Source organism: Schistocerca americana, chromosome 8 (assembly GCF_021461395.2).
Source record: "Schistocerca americana isolate TAMUIC-IGC-003095 chromosome 8, iqSchAmer2.1, whole genome shotgun sequence".
Lineage (NCBI taxonomy): Eukaryota > Metazoa > Arthropoda > Insecta > Orthoptera > Acrididae > Schistocerca > Schistocerca americana.
Genome location: NC_060126.1, coordinates 261,273,811 through 261,297,889, shown reverse-complemented (window position 1 = coordinate 261,297,889; position 24,079 = coordinate 261,273,811). Strand labels below are relative to the sequence as shown.

The 24,079-nt window shown below is 37.8% G+C and overlaps 1 protein-coding gene across 5 annotated transcripts in view; it reads right to left on the bottom strand.

The window, feature by feature from the left end:
• LOC124545392 (calcium uptake protein 1 homolog, mitochondrial) overlaps positions 1-24,079 on the bottom strand; it is a 231,674-nt gene that overhangs the window by 5,761 nt on the left and 201,834 nt on the right. For all 5 annotated transcript variants that reach the window (XM_047124305.1, XM_047124308.1, XM_047124303.1 and 2 more), the window contains 5 exons: positions 11,342-11,502; positions 9,472-9,588; positions 5,850-5,974; positions 5,607-5,734; positions 5,176-5,265 (listed from right to left, as the gene is read on the bottom strand). In XM_047124305.1, coding sequence (XP_046980261.1) covers positions 5,176-5,265; positions 5,607-5,734; positions 5,850-5,974; positions 9,472-9,588; positions 11,342-11,502 — 621 coding nt within the window. The remainder of the gene's footprint in view (positions 1-5,175; positions 5,266-5,606; positions 5,735-5,849; positions 5,975-9,471; positions 9,589-11,341; positions 11,503-24,079) is intronic.

Genomic DNA, 24,079 nt, shown 5'->3' with positions numbered 1-24,079 from the left:
AAGACCTGTCCCATACACCCTCCCACCACCACCTACTCCAGTCCAGTCACAAACATCACCTATCCCACCAAAGGCAGGATTACCTGTGAAACAAGTCATGTGATTGACAAGCTAAGCTGTAACCACTGTGCTGCACTGTATGTGGGCATGGCAACCAACAAGCTGTCTGTCCGCATGAATGCCCACCAACTAACTGTGGCCAAGAAACAACTGGACCACCCTGTTGCTGAGAATGCTGCCAATTATGACATTCTTCATTTCAATGACTGCTTCACAGCCTGTGCCATATGGATTCTTCCCACCAACACCAGCTTTTCTGAATTGTGCAGGTGACAACTTTCCCAGCAATATATCCTACATTCCCGTAAACCTCCTGGTCTCAACCTTCATTAGTCATTGTCCTCACCCATCCAGCTCCTCCCCTGTTCCCATTACAGCACTACACAGCCCTCATTCCACCATCATACCCAGTCTTTTTACTTATCTCCCTTTCCGTTTTGCCTCAGCCCCCTCCTCCCTCTTCCATACCTGTCTCCTGTCCTCCATCTAACCTCCTGATTGCACAAGCTACCCTCCTTCTCCACCTCGTCCCTGCACACTCCTCAGGAGAACTTCACTGTCAGCCATCCCTACCCTACTATCCCTCCCCCTCCACACCCCAGCCTCCTCCTTACCCCCACCAAGTTGCCACTACCATGATGCACTGTTGCTGCTGCTCACAGTGTGGCTTCAGTTACCTGGGACTGCAGTCGTGTGTGCGTGTGTGTGTGTGTGTGTGTGTGTGTGTGAATTACAAAAACAAGTCTCCATTTTAATGCACATAGCTATATTATTGTATTTGATGGAAATATTTAAAACATTATGGAAGATCAATTAAAAATTAATACATTCATTATACTGTGTCTCATCTGAAGCAAAGTACACTGCACAAAAAATTAGTCTGCCTGAGAGACATCATGCTAATACCACATAACACTAATTTTAACATTGATATTAGCCTCAACTTGGCAAGGAAGAGAGTCTATAAGGTTTTTCAGGGTCATATAACTGGCTACAGCCGTTCACTGATGTGCCATAGAGTACCTTCATGTTCATCAAGTGCATATATGATGCAGCCCTGTGAAGACGGATGCTGTCATCATGGAAGAAGAGTGTGTCTACAGCATACTCCTCATGAAGATTTAGAACAAAGGGCAACATTTGGTCACTGAGAATGCTTAAATAAATATCCTGATTTATGTTGACACAAGCCTGAATGAATAGGAACAAATCATGGTACAAGAAACAGCCCCTAACCATCACAGAACCACCTCCTGCCTCAACTATGATCTTAACAAAATTCTAATCCAACAGCCCTTTGGGTCTTTGGTGAACTTGATGCCTTGTACCATTTGAAAATAAACTACTACTTATCAGAAAACACAGTATGCCTCCAGTCTGTTACTGTCCAGTGTGGTCCATTTAGGGTGTGGAGGGTTATGTGCCACTGTGAGCAATATGTTTTTAGAGGTACTTGACTCCAAATGTTCAGTCACACAGTTCCCTTTTAAATGTTCCAGGAACTGATGGCAGTAATTCCTGTTGGTTTTGAAATACTATGACTGGTAATGTGTGACACTCATCTGCAGCCCCTATCAGTTAGGACAGGGTTTCATGGTTGTGAGTGGTACACTACTACTTGTAGACATGCTGGACAGTCCACATTGATACATCAATAAATCAGGCAACTTAATTCACAGTGTGGTCACGGGCACATCCAAACAGAAGTGCTCCTTTCTGCCACTCTGCCACATTGTCGACCCATCTTACTGCGCTGATTGCATACCACTGACTGGCACATACACCCATCACAGTCGCGACTTCCGTCAGCGATGCTTCACATGACCACTTGGTACCAGTCTTACAACAACTACAACCTTACAACCTTTCAACTGAAACTTGTTTTTATCCTGTTACTAGAAGACGCTGAACCCAGTTAACAAAGGATTAGTTTAAACAAAAAAAGAAAGAAAAAAAAATTGGTACCCCAATTGCAATTCTGAGCAAACCCATAAAAAATGTCATTGGTCATCCATGAGCAATTCACTTTTCTGGAAACGTTTAATAAGGAAAATTTTGTACATTTCCCTGGTTTCTGTTTTTTTCATGACATTCAGAATAAAAGCAGTAACATTTTGTACTTCTTAATATCCAAAACACCTGAAATTAATCAAACCACAACCTGTTCAAATAACCAAACAATCTCACTCCAGTTGCAAGATTTTGGTACAATGATGATTGATGATGATCATGTCTCTCAACCCTTCCGTAATTTCTGTTTCCTGCATCAGACTTTCTTGCTTGAGCAGTTTACGCTGGTGGAAGTAATTTTGTGCCACAAAGTGTAACAGTTTAGCAGAGAATCCCAAAAGTTGTATTTGTTCTCCATGACACGTATGAATGTGGAAGTTAGTGAGGTGTCAATCTGGCAAATAGTGTACATGTTCTAAAAATTCATACTTTTATTTTTATCATCTAATTGGTACAGAATACTTGCATTATTTGGCAGTTATTTTTCAACCTTTACAAAGTAATAAATAAGTAGAATCCCTTTCATATTCTGGAAAATTGTGTCCATAACCTTTCCAATAAAATCAACCTCATATGTTTCGGAGTAGGCTCATCATGTTTTAGCCGATTATGATTTAATTTCTTCTTCTTCTTCTTCTTCTTCCTTGGCATTTGTCCTGCATGTTCGTGGGGTCCACTGTATTGGCTCGTTGTCGCCACTTCTTGCGATCTTGTGCCTGATCAGGGTGAAGGCCTGAGACCTTGAGGTCTTCATGCAGGTTGTCAAGCTATCACTGCTTTGGTCATCCTGCTGGCCATTTCCCATTTACATTTAGGTTGAAACTAGTCTTTGTCACTGTTTTCTCGTCTGCTCTAAGGACAAGCCTGTACCAATGTAGGTGGCTTTCTTTCATTTTGTCTACTATTGGTGCACCACTGTACAGCTTGCGAACTTCATTATTTGTGACGTGGTCATGCAATGTTAATCCCGATGTCCACCTAAGCATTTTCATCTCCATCACATCAAGTCTTTGCTCTAATTCCTTTGTTGAAGGCCAGCATTCAGCCTCATACAGCGCAACTGGATGGATTATCGATCGATATACTTTTGATTTGAGCCTGTTTCGTGTTGCATAGTACTGCAGTAACAGAACACCATTTGAGCCACGCGCTGCTAAGGCAGTTGGAGATTTCTGCAGTGAGATTTCCATCGGCAGCAATTGTCGAGCCCAGGTACTTAAAAGTCCTTGCTGTTGGGAGGTCAATACCATTGATTCTGATGGTTACAGAATCATTTAAATCTGTGAAAAGGTAATATGTTTTCAACACATTGAGCTGTGGTCCTACATCTGGAAGGTGGTCATTCCAGGCTTGAACTTGAAGTTGTAAATCATTCTTATCTTCACTGGCCAGTAGCACATCATCAGCATACAGTAACATCCAGGGCGAGGTTTCCCGCAGATTTTTTGTGATGGTATCTATGACAGTGATAAAGAGTAGCGGGGAGAGAGTAGATTCCTGATGAACTCCCTTGGGAATAGGGAAGTCATCAGATAGTCTGGCAGCTGACTGTATCCGGCTCCTCGGGTTCTGGTAGAGTAGTCTGACCCACCCAACGAGCTCTTCAGGTACTCCATGCTTTCAAAGGGCAATTATGATTTAATGTCTGATTGACAAAAAGGTAATTAGAAACTGAGGCCAAGCCTGGCTGGGTTGAGGACAGGGGAGGAAATCAGTTTCCTCCTTTTCTTGGTGGAAACCATAAGAAACTTAAATCTGTATGGTATACAAAGATTTGAGCCCAGTTCCTTGACAATCTAAGTCTTATGCCTCTAACACTATGCCACCTCACCCAGTTTCAATGATTGGTTTCATTGCTACTTCATTCTTCGTGTGAAGGGGTGGACCTCACTACTGATACACAATAGCAAATTGCAAGGCAATCAGCTGACTTCTTTTTAAAAAGGTTCATACACTGTCAAAGAATGAAGTTTTTAAATTTGATAGCTGTTCACATTTAACAAATTCTGAAGCCATATTTCACAAATTTTTTGTAGTTAATTGTTCAAATAGCAAACGCTGAATTCTTTCTACAGATGTCTATGGCACCCAGTCATTTCATTTCATATTAGTTCCTCACTGAAACTTTTCAGCATACCCTCATATGCTCTTGGCATAGTCTAAGAAACACTACTGTTTGCAGACGTATCACATCTGTGAGCTCACAGTTGACTTAATGAACCAAGATAAATCTAGACAAAAATTTTGAAGCCAGCAAATGAACCATATTGTCATTTTTTTATGTGAGCAGTTTCTTAGCACACTTGTTAAATATGGAAATGAGAAGTTATTACATTCCCGCTACCAACTTCAACTTCACTGTCATGATTAATTTCAATTAATCACTGCAACTATGAAACCTGAGTTTCAATGTCACCCACTGTGTGGGTTGTGAGGCTGCGGCTGTTATTTCTTGGATACAGGAAGGAGGTGGTGGAGATAAGACAGCGGGTAGGAGGATGTGAACAGAGAGGGGGGAGAGTGGGTGATGGACAAAGAGAGAGGGGAAAGAGAAAATGGACAAAGTAAGGGGGGAGATGGAGAGTAAGATGTATATCCAATTCCCATACACATTAAGCAATTGCAAAACTTTGCCAGGTTCACTAGTAGTAGTAGTAGTAGTAGTAGTAGTATCAAAAGGAAAATTCTTTCAAGTAAACTATAAAATTATAAAACAGAATAACTGGCCAGCACTACCTTCCAGACAAGTGTCAAAATGCTGATAGAGACACATAAAAGTACACACTTTACCCCAGTTTTCAAAACTAATAATTCCTTCCCTGTGGAGGAAAGTACGATAAACTGTAGAAAGCCCCATCTATAGTGATAACAAAGGTTAACAGTTTGACATTCAGATTTCTTTTCCTTTTTGTAAATTCTGTGTATGTTATAATTTTCTGTGATCAAGTGTCATTACTGCAAAGATCCAAATCGATAAAAAATAACTGGTATCAATGTATTTAAGTCATAGGGAAAATTCAATACTTATGCAGCAAACACCCATCATAGGTAACAAGAAGAGACTCTTATCTTCTTAACTCATATTTTAAAATAGTTGATACTTACAGTTTTCATCAAAAATAGTAAATACCACATCTATAACATGGTCAGACAGGTCAACATGTGCAACAGTTTTGGCCACATGTTTTAGAGTTGCTGTGAAATGGAAAGACATTCATTAGAATTTGATTTTAGAGTTCTATACTTTATAACTGGTAAAGTTAGACACTTGAATTAAGGTTCTAAGGAGCTTATATTAGAAATGTTTATAAACTGTGAAAAGTATAATAGTATCTCTCCACTAACAACATTGATGCTGTTTGGTTTTAATCAATAATTCATTAATGAAAAGTTAAAGTTACATTTTTTGAAGATCTTAACGGAAACGAATGTTCAATCTCAGGATAGAATAAGATTGTAGCTCTCTACACCAAACACTATTAGCATTTTTGCTACACTTGCATGTTAAGTAAAAGATACAAATCTCTGTCAGTTACCTTGGTCAATTGAGGCACCAGCAATGTGATAGAAAGTTAGTGCAGTGTCCACATCATTTATATTATTCAAGAAATGGAAAAACTTGAGATAATCATCTTTGCTTATGCCTTTTGCATTTTCTTTGAACCTGTAATGAACAACAGTACTATGAAACATCAGTATAAACAATGATTTTTATCATTACATAATTCATGATTGAAAACATCAAATATTTGGAATGAACTTAACAAGTGTGTTCTTACGCTTTTTTAACCCTTTTCAGCATTCTTGTTTTCTTTTTTTGTGGATAACCAGCATACGCCAAAAGTAATTCAGTGAAATCAGCCTCAGATATGTTGCCGTTTTCATCAGGACCTTTCCTTAGAAACTGAAAGCGAACATAAACTAATGAGTACTTCATGCTGGTAGATAGATGGAACTTTCACTGCATATTTAAATATTGCTGCACTCTCCACTGAAGATTTTAAACTTAACACCAAACCAAAAGGAAATAAACTGAGGTCCAAATCACCGATTATGATACAACTGTCTACATTACTATGTAAAAAGAACCCAGGTAAATGCATAACAATACAACAGAAGGTTGAAGCACTAGAATTAATTAGAATTTTTATGAGATAGTGTAAGATCAACATGTATCTTTCTGCTCTGAGATGCCTTTTGATATTCACAAACACTGCAGGTGCAATATGAAAAACGTGCTTCACGACACAAAAAATGCATGGCTTGTATTATTTCTAAAAGTAGTTACTGGCTTGTTAGGATTTGAGGTTTGTTTCCAAAATTTATGAGTATTATACATGTACAAAATAAAGGTAAACCCACAGCTGAGATAGGGCAGAAACTATTTAATTGAAAATAGAGTACTGTAAATCTTATTTATGATGTCCTGCTTCTGACAGTGGGTAAAATATTTCTGAATAACGAGGCACACTACATTTGTGTTTTCCTTTAAAATGAATCTTTTGATGAATAAAACACTATGCCTACAGTTATCTTTAAAGAAACATTTTAATGATAACCTATAAAACTGAGCACCTGTATCAGCTGCTGATAGCAATGTATTTCATTTTATTAGCAGAAGAGGCATATTAATATGAAGTATTACATTTTTGCTACTTTTTAAGATCTTAATTTCATCTTCAAATTAATGTAGAGTGACTAAATATCTCTTCTCTGAGCTGTCACATAAGTGCTGGGCAAAAATCACTGTGCAAGTTTAAGTGTAATATATCAGTTTCCATTGGACAGGCCAGTACACTATGAATAATAAAACATGTAATGTGTAACCCAACTGATATAAAATTGTCTGAATATTTGCAAACGTTTGGCTCCAGAGCAATAATTGTAATTTGTATAATACTGAACTGACTTCATCGAAACAACGGCAACTAAAATCACACAGGCACCTGAAAATTCACAGAAGCATGAGAAGAAGAACAAGGACAGAAAACCAGGCAGGTGCAACTATTTGCTCAATATAATATGAAATACTTTTCATAATAATACTTTTAATTATAATTATTACAGATCTTGATGGAACGTAACATAATGCTTTATGAACTCTTATCGCATATTTGAATCAATTCATCAAACTAAAATTGATAATACATATATCCCTACATGCATAACACACTGAACATACTGTGCACATAACAACATACTTCTGCACTTTCTCCCATTATGGAACAATAACCTGATGCAAGGCAGCAGCTCAGGATGATCAAGCACTCATTCTATAGAAAGAGGCAAAGAATGGTAAACCCACTCCATCTACGAAAAGGTCTTTAGAGGCAGAACATAAGCACTGCACTGCTTTGTTCAGAAGAAATAAATAACATAAAATAAAGTAGGTAATAGAATATAATAGTTACGTTTTTAAGAGGAACTTCGCAATTTTCACTCAAGCTACTTCTTTAAATGGAATTTATGTCTCCTTTTTCTGCCTTTTCACATTCTGATTTGTAGTGTAACAGGGCATTTTATCAAATATTCTGGTCAACTATGGGTATTTGTATCAGCTAAAGATGACTGTGATAGTGGGCATTTGTTATGTAATGTATAAAACAAGAGCAGATACTGTGCACTCTGGTCTGTGTTAGTACACAGGGTGCATGCAGTGGAACAATGAGGGCAGTGGTGAGCAGTCACACAATGCACGGTGTTCACTTGCTGTACAATGCTAAATGTATGCTTTGGCACTTAGGTGGTGTTATGGATGGCTCCGAGTAAGAGGGCTGTCGACAATGTCAACATTTGTGAATATCCAGATTATTTAGTATCAGCTGGGTTACACGTGACATGTTTTAATTTTCATAGTGCACTAGCCTGTCCAATAAAAACAAATGAATCACCTTTCTATTAAAAAAGAACTTTGATGAACGGCCTTTGTTAATGTTTGGTTAAATTATTTTGAGTAACCATCGTTGGGATCTGTCATTGTTAGACTCAAAGACTTTAAATACAGACAAGTGCAAATTAGAATTGGGAGTTTATTTAGTAGCTTGAAGTAGTTTTCATGATCTAATATTTCAACATCACTGAGTGAGGATCGAAGTCTAGAAGAAAAGGAAGTTTACAAAATGTGGTGGGATGGAGTAGCTGGACCACCAGAACAATTTCTAAGGACAACTGTTCATCTGTAAGATATATAACAGGTAATTGACAGGTCTAACATGGTGAGAACGTACCAAGTACAGACAGCAACTCAAATGTGACACTGCAAACCCATCTTTTTCACCAGAGATCATCATTAAACTACACTGTCCTTGGTACTGAGAAACTAATGACAAAAATAAATTTAAAGTAAAATCCGAAATACACAAATGATGCAAGCTACAATACTAGTGTCCAAATGGACTCTTCACATCCATAAATGAGGTTACAAATTATCAGTGCACTTTCCTTGTGATGTTCACTGGATATACAACCAATAATTATAGACAGAGGAAATGTTAATCCTTTCAACAGCCTCATACAATTTGCAAAAAATAGTTTATGATTCTGCTAGCTCTTTCACACTTTACAGTTATACCCCTTTAAAAAGTTACTTTTGGCAGTGTATTTCCACATGCTTAATGATAATCAGGATGACAATGAAATATAGAATCTTAAGGCTATTCATTCTTATCAGTGCCTCACTTGAAAAAAAATTACTATAATCTTTACCATTTCTTAACCTTCTTTAAATTGTTATGTTGACTGTTGCTAATGATGTCACCAACTGTGTGACAATTATCATTAATCTTTGACTGGTGATCAACTTCCATATGTAATACATGATAACTAACATTACATTAAATTAGCTGGAAGGTAGGACACAACTTTAGCCTGAGTGCCAAATGGCTCTGAGCACTATGGGACTTAACATCTGAGGTCATCAGTCCCCTAGAATTACTAAAACCTAACAAACCTAACTAACCTAAAGGCATCACACACATCCATGCCCATGGCAGGACTGTAGCGGTCGCATGGTTCCAAACTGAAGCACCTAGAACCGCTCGGCCACACCGGCCGGCCTTTAGCCTGATTTTCATTACACATAAACAGCAGTCAGTAGGACCAAACAACATATAGGACGGGGAGGGGAGCCAAGGCAGCAGAGAGAGGTAGGTGAAAATGATCAACTTTGGCTTCATACTATCTTCTTCTTTTTCCTCCTCCTCTTCTATAAGGAGCAGAATTGTTCACCTACCAAAGTGTTGTGGTACAGTTTGAGTAAATTGAAAGAGGCATAGAGTGTCATAAATAATGACCATGTTCTTTCATCTATTAAAGAGAGCAGCAATTTGAAAACTGATACTTCCACTTGCTTTTACTAATAGCACTAAACTTAAGGAGCCACTGTGATGATTAGGTACTTACCTCAAGACTCAGTATCTCTCTCTGTAATTGTTGTTGGAACTCGAGAAATTTCTCAATAGTCAATTTCTGGTCATGGTTTGGTCCGAAGAAATATGTTGTCAGTGCAGAATTCACACCCTACAAATGAATTTCATGACCATAAGTAAAATAGATCAAAAAATTTTATTTTGTGAAAATGAATAGGAAATGATGACTGGCTTAACTCTTTATTAAATTTTAAACTTATAAAAATTCAAATTAACATTACCAAACAAACATGACTGTGTTGTTGATGGTTTATTTGATGCACTCTGCATTAGTTATTAAAACAATTAGAGGTTTGATTTCCGAATTACAAATCCATATCATGCCTTCTACAGCAAAGGCAACAATAAGAAGGAAGGAGGTATAGAGTTTATAATGTCCTGTCAATGACAAGTTTGCTAGAGACAGAGAGCACACCTACATTTGGGACGATGAAGGATATCAGTATATCCTGACATTTGTGTTAACAGGCTTAGGTAAATCAAGGAAAACCAAACCTGGAGGGCAGATGACAATTTGAACTACCTTCCTATGAAATGAGAGACCACTGTATGAGACCAATGTGAAATTGACATCTGGTATTAACAACACGGCTTATCTTCAGGCTACATACAACAAGCATTATGCGTGTGCATTTTAGTACTTTAAATTAGCTAAGCTGCTTTCAAATAATGCAAACAATAACAACATAATGATATAGTAGTATCAGATTACACAATTTGAAAACATCTGGTCAAGCTGCATATTCCTTCTACAGATTAGCCATCACAGTTCATACCAGGTATCTGCACAGGCCAGGTGTAAACATAGCATGAAAGTGCCACGATGCTGAAGAAATGATGTTGAGTGCATCCATAACTTTATGACTTAAATGACTGATCAAATGTTTAAAATAACTAATAAAAAAAGTCTTGGAAATTTATGATGAAATCTGAGAGCTGTATGCAGGCAGCAAGGTGAGTTAAGTGACTCATTTCTTAACAGAGGCTAGCAGGAGATAGCATAGGTCAATTGTATGTGTGTGCACACATATGTACGTATATGCATGAGAGAGAGAGGGGGGGGGGGGAGAGAGGGGGAGAGAGGGGGGGGAGAGAGAGAGAGAGGGAGGGGAGGGAGAGAAAGAGAGGGAGGGAGAGAAGGGGGCGGGAGAGAGAGGAGAGAGAGGAGAGAGAGGGGGAGAGAGAGAGAGGGAGAGAGAGAGAGAGAGGGGGGTCTACAAAATCATTGTTTCATGAAAGAAAAGTTCACCGTGACTAAGCATGAAAATAAATATGATGAACAGGGCACAGCTCGTATGATCTGATCCAAGTTATTTCTGTTTGAACAATGGAAAGTCCATGTCGGAATATCCAAAATATTATGAAAAGGATAGAATGTTACTCACCATAAAGATGACATGCTGAGTCGCAACACACACACACACACACACACACACACACACACAAGGAAGCACATCTCATGGACACATGAGCACTATCTCCCACTGCTCCAGCTCACATATAAGTCTTTTCGTTATGTCTGTCTGCAACTCAATGTGTAATCTTTACAGTGAGCACAAATCTGGCCTTTTCATAATACTGTTGTTTCTATCTGCATTACTAAGAAGAAACTACAATCATGTACCATTAAAGGTAAGAATATTAGTTTATTACTGTTGTCATACACACATAAATAAAACAATTTACCAATTAGGAACCAACATGCATTATTTCTCTCAGTGCAGTTTGTTTCTAGTCTAATATGCATAAACAGAGGGTGACAATATTTTCTACTGGGAAGAAACAAATACAATTTACTTAATGCTTAACATATCATGAAAAGTACAAAAGAATAATCATATAACCTTGAAAGTGTTTCCAGTGTTGGCATGATCCCTATGTCGGCTGCCAATGCTCGTCTGCTGTCGAATGAGTGTAGCCACCTTTTCAAATTCTTCTGAATCAACATCCCCATCACCATTCAGATCGAACATACGGAAGGCAATCTCAAAATGTCGCCGTGATGCTGCACGATAAGAAAATTATAGTGTAAGCATAGAGTAAAGCATGTAACAAGTAACCAATCACTATGCAACCCAGTCATAGTGAGAGACTGTGTTGACAATTGTACTGTACTGTAAGGATACCTACAGATGCTTAGACTTAAACCCTGCTCAAAACACACACACACATACTGTGACATTCTCAGTACATAATATTCTTTAATTTTTTTTATAAAAGCAAACTAGCAACAAACATGATGAATATAATGATTAGTAGATATTCTTCCCAATTCATTGGATATGTCAGGATTTAATATATGTCACTGCGAGGCAACTTGATTGTTGCTGAAAAAAGAATAAAAAAGGGGGGGGGCAATTTCACCTAATATCTGAAGAGAAGAAGAAGAAGAAGAAGAAGAAGAAGATGATGAAGAAGGGGAAAAATCTGAATGAATATTTTTCAGGTATAGCAAATAAAAGAAAAAGAACAAAAAAAAAAAAAAAAAAAAATTCACTAGATCAAATGTTACGGCGTTCTGGCAAAAAAATTATATGGCACGTACAATGGTGGTGGTACCCATCACACAGTATAAATATCAGGAAAACAGGACACAAACATTAATAAATATGTAGATGAAGCACTAGTCTGCATACTTAAAGAATGTATAAGCAGTTAAAAAGCCCCATTAACTGACATAATTATTTTTGATACCATCAATGACTTTCCACACAAAGTGAGACATGGGAGAAAATTGTTTTTGCTGATTACAACACTCCAGAAGTCTTAATGGAGAAAGACAATAAAATCCTACAGATTGTTTATAATTAATCACCATCATGCAATAAAGTTACACTGAATATAAAAATCAGACAGGGTGAATTTCTGCTTACATGTGGAAAATAATTCTGTAAAATGAAATGTAGATGAAAATTTCATACGCTACATAACAAAAGTTTTAGGAATTAACACTCACTGTCACCTGAAATGGGATGAACACAGAAATACACTAGCAAAGAAGATGTCAGCAGTATGCTATCCTCTTATATTTTTGTGATCACTGTGTAAACAGACAACACTTTATAGTTACATACTATTCCTAACCACACTCCACGTTTAGCTATGGAATCATTTTTTGGAGTCCCATACACAAAATATGCAGAGTGTCTTCAAAACGACAGTAAACGGCCATTAGAATAATAACTAAAATTAGTAACTGAACTCACTGTAAAGATATGTTCTAACAGCTGGAGTTCTCCCTGCACCATGTGAGTATATCTACCAATTCGTTATGTACATCAAGAAGAACATCCGTAATTATCTCACAAAGAGCAGCATTCGTGAACAAGAGCCAGACTAAAATTGTACAATAAACTGTCCAAGGAGTTTAAAGAGAGAAATAAAATTTAATTACTTGAAAATCAGTAAAAGCTTACCTCTTAAATAATTCCTACTAAAAAAAAATCAAGGATTATTTAGATAACACAGAACAGAAAACGATAAAAATTAACACTATTTACTAATGAACAACTGTCATTTTATAGTAAACTGTCATAGTTTAATGATTCTTACTGTAAAATCATATGCTTAGCGTCTGTGATGGACTGTTCTAAACCTTTTCCATTTTCTGGAGCTCAAAATTTATGTCATTGTGGTGAGATAGGTGACGTACTGACTCAGCTTTTTCAGACAGGTGAAAGGGACAACATGAAGAATTCAGTAGAGTGGCAGAAGTATCATCAGCGTCCTGATGCCAGCTGACAAAGTTTGTGTGTGTGTGTGTGTGTGTGTGTGTGTGTGTGTGTCACGGACAGTTGTGTGAGGTAATAAAATGAATAGTGTTACAAATATTTTTATTTTTGCAAGATGAATGTATATAATAATTTTGTAAATGATCTGTGGAGGAATAAACAACTATCTACTTGATTAACTAACTAAATCACTTCGTTCTGTATGAAAATTTGCACGGGACAGCAACGTATTTCTTGAATCCTAATCACACTCTTGAGATTTTACACAGTTTATTAATATTCTGCAGATTTAATCTCTTGGCAAATGGTAGATAGAAGTATCTCATTTGTTTATGTATTTAAGAATCAATGAATGTGGCATTTGCACTGAAAAATAAGAAAGATCAAGGATTAATGCCCCATTGGTGATGAGACTACAATAGAGCAAATATCAGCTCTAAATTCACAAGGATGGGGAAGAAAATTGGCTGTGTGTTTGTCAAATGAATCTCTCCAGTATTTGCCTTCACTGATTTGCGGAAACCACAGAAAACATAAATGTATAAGGGGGAGGAGAGAGTTTGAGCCCTACTCATCCCAAATGGGAGCCCAGTGTCTTAAGTGCTGCACCTCTTCATTCAGTTTGACCTGCTGAATAAAGACTGTATGTAACGTTGTAAATTACTAAACAAGAGTAGAGGACCTTCTGCCCATGATTATTCTTGAGAAGTAGACTAGCCTGGTAGGAGGCTAACCTGACAGTGTAACATCCCACCAGCTAGTGCGAAGTTAAAAACGGTTTAAATACCTGAGAATATCTTGCCTTCGGTGTCCCCCCACGACTGCATACATGAGCTAAAATATGCTTGTTCAATAATTACAGGATACCATAATGGATTTCACTACAATGATGTAGGGCTCAACTGAAGTAAAGTAAGTACGTAGATTTATTCACTTCAAAACCTGTATCTTATGAGCTCATGATCAATCTTCGATGTAATAAGTCTTCTTGTTACTACTAGAGCTTACCGATGGTAGCAAATACTACACTGGTGATATTAAATAGTCTAGACGCAGTAATTTGATAGAAATACATGTGTGAGGTCCACTGCATTGTTCAACACTAATACTCAACACAGTATGAATATAAAGTCACATATCATTCTGCCTTTTGCGATATTAAGTCAAACTGTTTAACACTCTGAAATAATCCGTCACTGCACTGTTCTAATATGCTGTTTTAGACAATGTCCAACACACGAGTTGCTCTATTGTAAATCCAAACTCGAATCATGCACAAAGAACGTATCTGAACTGTATGCACAGATCTGTCCCCTAGTGGGTCCTACACTCATCTGCCCCAACAATACTCGAGGCCGAATATTTATACTCTTCCTACAAAGTAATACTGGTTATAATAATGCAAAACATAATTTATAATATGAAATAGTTTAACAACATTATCAAACACTTTATAATATTCCCTACTTTGCTAGAACAAGTTTAACACATGTTCTAAACACGTAAAAATCACATTACTATTGAAATTGCAGAAATAAGCATTCTAACAATGCTGAACAATCAATTATCTATATTTCTTTGATTAGTCTCGAGATTTAATTCCTACTATTTACAGATGATGAGAACGAAATATATTATTCTTTTATCTAAACATTTTCCATATATTAATTTCCTGAATCTGATTGTTTATGGTACAAAGGGTATTGTAACTACTATTGTTTTGTACTGCTATTATTCTTCTAAATGCCTTTTTCCTATTATCGAAAAGTAATTGAATTTAATTATAGCTGGAGATATAAGAGTATTGACCTAGTAATACATAATGCAGGGGTGGTAACCATAAGCCTGGAATGTTACAACACGAAGGCAAGTTGGATGAACAACAAGAGTTATTTGTTCAAAGTGTTGAAGAAAATATGTGACATTATGATTTTTAAAAAAACTATTAAGGTGATACTACAGTGTCACATATTTGCAAATATATCAACAACTGAAAATCTTTATTCTTTTACACTGACTTGAGATGCCATTACATACAGCACAAATATCAGTAAAAGTTAATTAAAGGCAGTGTCTAAATTGACTGGTCACAATGGACAAAGGGAAAATACTGTAGTTATCCTTGTAGTCAAGAAAATGTACAAACTGCAGTTTATAAACAATTCACGTTATATTTGCTTCCGCGAAAGTAACTGCTTACTGAGTTTTCATCAGTTTGGCTTTCAGAAATGGCAATGTATAAATCATGCCTTGTGTATAGTTATAATAAAGGGAAACATTCCACGTAGGAAAAATTTATCTAAAAACAAAGATGATGTGACTTACCAAATGAAAGTGCTGGCAGGTCGACAGACACACAAACAAACACAAACATACACACAAAATTCAAGCTTTCGCAACAAACTGTTGCCTCATCAGGAAAGAGGGAAGGAGAGGGAAAGACGAAAGGATGTGGGTTTTAAGGGAGAGGGTAAGGAGTCATTCCAATCCCGGGAGCGGAAAGACTTACCTTAGGGGGGAAAAAAAAGGAAAAAAGGACGGGTATACACTCGCACACACACACACATATCCATCCACACATATACAGACACAAGCAGTGCTTGTGTCTGTATATGTGTGGATGGATATGTGTGTGTGTGTGTGCGAGTGTATACCCGTCCTTTTTTCCTTTTTTTTCCCCCCTAAGGTAAGTCTTTCCGCTCCCGGGATTGGAATGACTCCTTACCCTCTCCCTTAAAACCCACATCCTTTCGTCTTTCCCTCTCCTTCCCTCTTTCCTGATGAGGCAACAGTTTGTTGCGAAAGCTTGAATTTTGTGTGTATGTTTGTGTTTGTTTGTGTGTCTGTCGACCTGCCAGCACTTTCATTTGGTAAGTCACATCATCTTTGTTTTTAGATATATGCCTTGTGTATAGTTGTATATGAAATCTATAATGCATTCAATGAAAGAAAACACACAACACTAGTATTCTTTCATCTCATACAGGCCTTTGACCTCATCAACCAAGCACTACTTCTAGGGGGGAAAAAAAAAAAAAAACAGAACTAGACAAACAATGCAATGGGTGGGTTAAAAGGTATCTTTTGGACAGAGTTACAAGAAGTCATATTTACCTTACAAATGGTGAAAGTACTTAGTCCAACGACTAAGTACTAAGACAAAGAACTAACCAAGGTTCTATACTCAATGCAGTTCTGTTAATTACATTTATAAATGAACTGCAGGAAGGCTTGGTAACCAGCTACAATGGGCCGGCCGGGATGATTGGGTTTGTGAATTTTAGGAAGAAGGTAGAAGGTAGGGGTGCAGGGTGTCGGTGGGGTTAGGAGGTTGATGGAGTCAGGTGAAAGGTTTTGTATGGGGCCTAAGGTTCTGAAGATTCCTTGAAGCCCCGCCAGGACATCAGGAATGGGATTACCTTGGCAAACTTTGTATGTGGTGTTGTCTGAAAGCTGACGCAGTCCCTCAGCCACATACTCCCGACGATCGAGTACCACGGTCGTGGAACCCTTGTCCGCTGGAAGAATGACGATGGGTCGGTCAGCCTTCAGCAGTGGTGATGTTGGGAGTAGGATTAAGGTTTTTTAAGAAGGATTGAGAAGCAAGGCTGGAAGTCAGAAATTCCTGGAAGGTTTGGAGAGGGTGATTTTGAGAAAGAGGGGGTGGGTCCCACTGTGACGGAGGACAGAACTGTTCCAAGCAGGGTTCAATTTGGATAGTGTCTTGGGGAGTTGGATCATTAGGAGTAGGATTAGGATCATTTTTCTTCGTGGCAAAGTGATATTTCCAGCAGAGAGTCCGAGTGTAGGACAGTATTGACGAGGGCTGTTTGGTTGAATCTGGGAGTGGGGCTGAAGGTGAAGCCTTTGGATAGGACAGAGGTTTCGGATTGGGAGAGAGGTTTGGAGGAAAGGTTAACCATTGATGCCACTTCCTTATACACAAATATTCCGCACGTCCAGGGCCTCGCTGCGATGGAGCACTTCCTTTCACGCCGATCACCTGCCACCCTACCTAAAACCTCTTTCCTCATTACCTTAGCCAGCTTCATCCTGACCCACAACTTCTTCACTTATGAAGGCCAGACATACCAACAATTAAAGGGAACAGCCATGGGTACCAGGATGGCCCCCTCGTACGCCAACTTATTCATGGGTCGCTTAGAGGAAGCCTTCTTGGTTACCCAGGCCTGCCAACCCAAAGTTTGGTACAGATTTATTGATGACATCTTCATGATCTGGACTCACAGTGAAGAAGAACTCCAGAATTTCCTCTCCAACCTCAACTCCTTTGGTTCCATCAGATTCACCTGGTCCTACTCCAAATCCCATGCCACTTTCCTTGACGTTGACCTCCATCTGTCCAATGGCCAGCTTCACACGTCCATCCACATCAAACCCACCAACAAGCAACAGTACCTCCATTATGACAGCTGCCACCCATTCCACATCAAACGGTCCCTTCCCTACAGCCTAGGTCGTCGTGGCAAACGAATCTGCTCCAGTCCGGAATCCCTAAACCATTACACCAACAACCTGAAAACAGCTTTCACATCCCGCAACTACCCTCCCGACCTGGTACAGAAGCAAATAACCAGAGCCACTTCCTCGTCCCCTAAAACCCAGAACCTCCCACAGAAGAACCACAAAAGTGCCCCACTTGTGACAGGACACTTTCCGGGACTGGATCAGACTCTGAATGTGGCTCTCCAGCAGGGATACGACTTCCTCAAATCCTGCCCTGAAATGAGATCCATCCTTCATGAAATCCTCCCCACTCCACCAAGAGTGTCTTTCCACCGTCCACCTAACCTTCGTAACCTCTTAGTTCATCCCTATGAAATCCCCAAACCACCTTCCTTACCCTCTGGCTCCTACCCTTGTAACTGCCCCCGGTGTAAAACCTGTCCAATGCACCCTCCCACCACCACCTACTCCAGTCCTGTAACCCAGAAGGTGTACACGATCAAAGGCAGAGCCACGTGTGAAAGCACCCACGTGATTTACCAACTGACCTGCCTACACTGTGAAGCTTTCTATGTGGGAATGACCAGCAACAAACTGTCCAAACACAGGCAGACAGTGTTTGTTGGTAATGAGGATCACCCTGTGGCTAAACATGCCTTGGTGCACGGCCAGCACATCTTGGCACAGTGTTACACCGTCCGGGTTATCTGGATACTTCCCACTAACACCAACCTGTCAGAACTCCGGAGATGGGAACTTGCCCTTCAGTATATCCTCTCTTCTCGTTATCCGCCAGGCCTCAACCTCCACTAATTTCAAGTTGCCGCCGCTCATACCTCACCTGTCTTTCAACAACATCTTTGCCTCTGTACTTCCGCCTCGACTGACATCTCTGCCCAAACTCTTTGCCTTTACAAATGTCTGTTTGTGTCCTTGTATGTGCGGATGGATATGTGTGTGCGTGTGCGCGAGTGTATACCTGTCATTTTTTCCCCCTAAGGTAAGTCTTTCCGCTCCCGGGATTGGAATGACTCCTTACCCTCTCCCTTAAAACCCACATCCTTTCGTCTTTCCCTCTCCTTCCCTCTTTCCTGACGAAGCAACCATTGGTTGCGAAAGCTAGAATTTTGTGTGTATGTATGTGTTTGTTTGTGTTTCTATCGACCTGCCAGCGCTTTCGTATGGTAAGTCACATCATCTTTGTTTTTAAATATATTTTTCCCTTTTTTTTTTAAAAGAGGCTTGCAACTATCTCTTGTTCTTTGGTTTCCAATTATTCTAATTGCTCTCTTTTGTAATTTGAATAATTTAATTGCCTCAGTCGAGTGGCCTCAAATTTCTATACCATAGCTCATTATAGCATTGAAGTATGAAAAATACACCATGCACACATCATCTTCAGTTATTAGTGGCTTAATTTGTCTCAGAGCAAAAACAGCACTGCTTAGTTTATTGCTTATATTGGAAATATGATCTTTCCATCCTAAACAACTGTCCACAGTGATCCCTAAAAATTTAGCACTTTCAACTACTCTTACATCTAGCTCTTGCAAGAGAAAAGGAGAGGGATAAGAGGCAGAAGAAACAAGGTGCAAAAGGAAAAGAATCAGAAAAAGATAGAAAAGGAGAAGGTAGGTGCAAATGACAAACAACAAAGTGGAAGAAACGAAGTTATCAAAAGAACAAGAAAACAAAAAAGAAGAAGATATCTTGTTCAACAAATAGTGCGTACAACTAAATGCAGCAGAGGTCACATGCAATATACTTGAAGAACCATACAGCACATATGTGAAAAATATCAAGAAATATTATCAACATGAGTGATGGGATCGTTGGAATGTATATAGCAAGATTTTATAATAGTATCAACAGAACTAAATAATGTGCAGTGACATGAAGATTTTAGAATTAAAATGTAGAAACAGTTTCTTAGGAGTAAATAGTAATGGATGAGAACATAAATTATTTTGCACACCAGTTTTTTGTACAATTGCTGTGAGACTTTTGTGGAACATTGAATGCATATTATAGTGAACAGTGATGTGCATAATGTAAATGAATTAATGGAGATTTCTGAAATGGACAGCAGCGCAGTTAACACTCTAGAATGTCGTACTTAGTATTAAATATGTAAACAGTAAAATGTAAGTAGTGAATGAACTTCAATGCACTAGGTGCAGCAATGAAGTGTGTACATATCATATTTCCCATTTGGCCCTATGTATACACAGAAGAATATCAAGTGTCATTTTGCCTGTGTTTTGCAAGGACTTTTGCAAATTTTGATTCAAGATATCAGTCCTAAGCTTTAAACATCAGCCTTTATGAAAGTTGGAGCTACAGAGGAGCCACTGTGTTATAATGTGCTATGGTATGTGACATATCCTTGGACAGTGCACCTGACTTGCGTCATAGCATTGCCAAGACTCTAGGCCACAAATATTTGTTCAGCATCTCCATGCACCAGGCTGTATCACATCATATCATTTTAATCCACTCAGCTGACAACACAGATTGGTATGCAGACTGATTTATTTTGTCCTTTACTGGGCAGGGAATAAATTTTCTATGAGTATAATATTATAATCAAGAGTAATATGCCACTGGGTGCTTGAAAAAGTATGATGCTGAAAATCTCCAAATATTCAAAGACGTCAGTGCATAGTTTTTAATGCAGACAATTATTCCATACCCTCTTAGCTGTTGTAGTGATCAGTGTAAGAAATTGAGGGGGTGGGGGGGAGGTAACAAAAATGGTAAATATTTGTGATCTGTATAGTTATTGCTAACAAATGAGCATATGCTGCATTTTATTATTTAAATATATTCATAAACCATACTATGACTCAAAATAGAGATTGTAAGAAATTTTTCACAGAATAACAAATGACCTACTGATGCCCATAGCCAATGACACTTTCTGAGAAGCTCACATGCACAGATTTCAATCAATAGCCTGAGAATCACGTAGCTGTATTCCCTGAAATGTTGTTACATAATAACACTTACAAAAATTACAAATAAATTATATCATTCGGGCTCTTGAAAGGAAAATGCATAAGACTGGAACAATTAAGTAAGTCGACATATAATTTTACGTGAATGTAGTTCATAGAACATTTCCACAAATTAAAATATGAAATAAACAGCTACCAGTAACAACCCCCATCAACTGCCGGCTGGGCTCTTTATTTATCAACATTTTGTAGCAGGAGCACCAAGGGAGTTACTACTACCCATCCCCCTGGGGAGGAAAAAATTACTACTTCCTGCAGATAAATGGTGCTGCTTTTATCACAGACAATCCTCTGTGGGTTATTCTTCTCTGTGGCAGGAGTTCTGTGTAGCTGAGGAATAAATCAGTTTTATCACTGCAGGTCAGTTATCTTACTTGGAAGACACTATTTTCACAAGTCACTTCAAATTAAAACAGCAGAAGAAAGCAATTTATAACTGCCATTTAATACTGTTTTGTCTTGAGGAAATTTTATTTAATGAAGCAATCAATCTGAAACAAATGGCTACACTCATCACTTCACAAAGCAATGTTTCTGATATGTACTAAAGCAAAACAAGTATATATTTTTTTTAAAGAGATGCCTTCCGAGAATGGTCAGTAAGAATGCTACTATAATATATACAAACACTGCAATAAACATCACAATTTAAGCTGTAGTGTATTCCTGCAGATCTACTAGTTTTTCTGTTACCTACACAAATTCATTTTATGCTGAAAATCCAAAAATATTGAAGAAAAGTTTATCTTTTTCATTTGGACAAATGTGTAACCTTACTAACTGAACTACATAATGGACAGGAATATAATGACACAGAACAACATAAATTATGTTTGTAAATTCAGTAAAGTAATTGTAGGTTCCAACTTAGGCATGTTTGTAGTACTATGCCACACAAAACCAATATATTGCAAGAATGCTTGGAATCACCAATTTCTTTCTTTCTTTCTTTGTACCTTTGAAGACCATTTCCACTCAAGACAGCAATGCCGTAATCATGGCAGTCTGATCACACCAGTCACATTGTCACAGTGTTCAATAATTTTTTGGAATGAGAAGATGACACTGTTTAGCAGAGAAATTACAAGATGGAAAACAGTGGAGTTATGGTACAAAATATGTAGACTACTCATTCTTAAAAATAGAATTGAAAACATACATTTTCTTATTGTAACATTTATTTACCACAGATTAAAGCCAAAATTACAATCTGCCCATAAGATTCAGTCTTGTAAGTAATGAAAAGGAAAAAGAAATATGAACGATAAAAAAGCAAAGGCCAATGAAATGACTAAAATGAGAATCATTATTTCAGATTTTATATAAAATATGCCAATACAGAGCCTGGTTCAGAATCTTAGATTAACAAAATACATACAGGATGATGTTCTTCTGAGCATTTAGTTAATTTCATATTCCACTATGGTTCGTTAAGTGCATTCTGACTGTCCATACTTCCATTAGTAAATGGAACTTTCAAACTTTTGTTTAACGGCGTAGTTAATTGCGGAAATAACTGACAATATTTAGGAAAACCATTGCCGTGATTCATTTTGGTCGATGGACGTTTTCCACCCACTACAGGATCAAACCAACCACTGCAGTATCAAACAGTGGGATCACACAACAGATGGATCACAAAGAGGTCACATTGAAAAATGTTGTATGGTCAGCCTCATTGTCTACAGGTTAACTGCTTATTGTTTGGGAAATAAGCAGCTGACAGGTATGGTTACACTCAGTTAACAGAAGAGAGAATTTTATTTTCTGTGATGTGTTTGTAAATAATTTTCCGCTAAAAAGGGACACTCCAAAGTTAGTTGTTCGCATGTACATAAATTCACAATGAAGTGCTATGAAAAATACATGTTTTTCCCCCAGATACCAAAAACACATTATATTACTGAGCAGGCTGACCCTCCCCCTTCCCCTTTACTATCAGTAACATCTGGTAAAGTTGAAAATATGTTGACACATAGGTGTTAATCAGCTCTTCAATCAGAGAAAACCTATTACCATAAAATTATGGGACAGAATTGCTGCCATATTTACCTTCAAGAGAACTGTTAGTCCTGCTGACATACACCTATAAAAGCATTTACATTATCCAAGCTTTTGGAACTAATAGTTCCTTCCTCAGGAGAATTACAGAAGGTTAAAAAGGTCACTCAAATTCTGATATGAGGGGGGGGGGGATTATATATATATATATATATATATATATATATATATATATATATATAGAGAGAGAGAGAGAGAGAGAGAGAGAGAGAGAGAGAGAGAGAGAGAGAGAGATAGGCAGTACTGAAGTTTCATCTGGAGGCCAACTATTCTGTCTCATAATTTTCTTGTCTTCTTGAGAGAATTTTCATTTTGAAACAAAACCTAATACCATTCTCTCTTTCATTCATTCATCTTGTTATATGAAGAATCTACAGGAATGTGGACAGTGTCATAGTACATAAATTAATGAAGAAAAGTTGATTTTAAGAACTGCATTTATGATTAATTGCTGTCAAACTGTTATAAACTACTTATGCTCAACAGACTACATGTTTCATAGGAAAATTAGAAAGAAACCAACAACTTTTTAGATTCTACTTCCTTAGTTTTAGTAATCGGTTGCTGTTTATCTGCTATTGGCTGCTTATTACTTCTATGGCTACACTGATATTTACTGGGTATAGCTGTTCCCCACAGACAGTAAGAACAGTAATCTGCTTGTAATGAACATCGTTACTCATACAGCTATTCAAAGTCTTAAATTCCACATTCTAAATCATTAAATAATTTGTAGGAGAGCATAATACAAAATAGTTTTACTTTCCTTTTGAATTTATGGGGATTTCCAATTTATTACATTATGAGTGATGAGAGCATTTTATGAGCTTCACATTAAACACAGTGCATCATGTGAAACCTACACAATGAGGCCAGGTCTATATGAAATTTGTTTTCAAGTCCAGTGTTAAGGCTGTGGACATCACAGATAATCTGAAACTGCTTTTTTTACATCCCAAAAAGAGCTATGAAGGAGCAAATGTACTAGGAAATTAGTATAATAATTCCAAAATATCTGTAGAGGTCCCAGTACAATGTTGGGTTACATTCTCTACAAAGTATTCTTACTGTTAATATTTGCTGAGTCAAACTTTTGCTTATATTAGCTGCACTGTTCCAGAAGATAATTTCATGTGGTGACAGGTACTGAAAATATGCAAAATAAGCTGGTCTCCTGATGTTCAAGTCAACACAACGAGATAAACTTCAAGTGCAAAAATGACAAATTGGCTTTGTTATTAATTAATTGCCCCCCCCTCTCTTTTTCTTTGTTCCAGTTCCCCCTCCACCTACTACCACTTTCAGA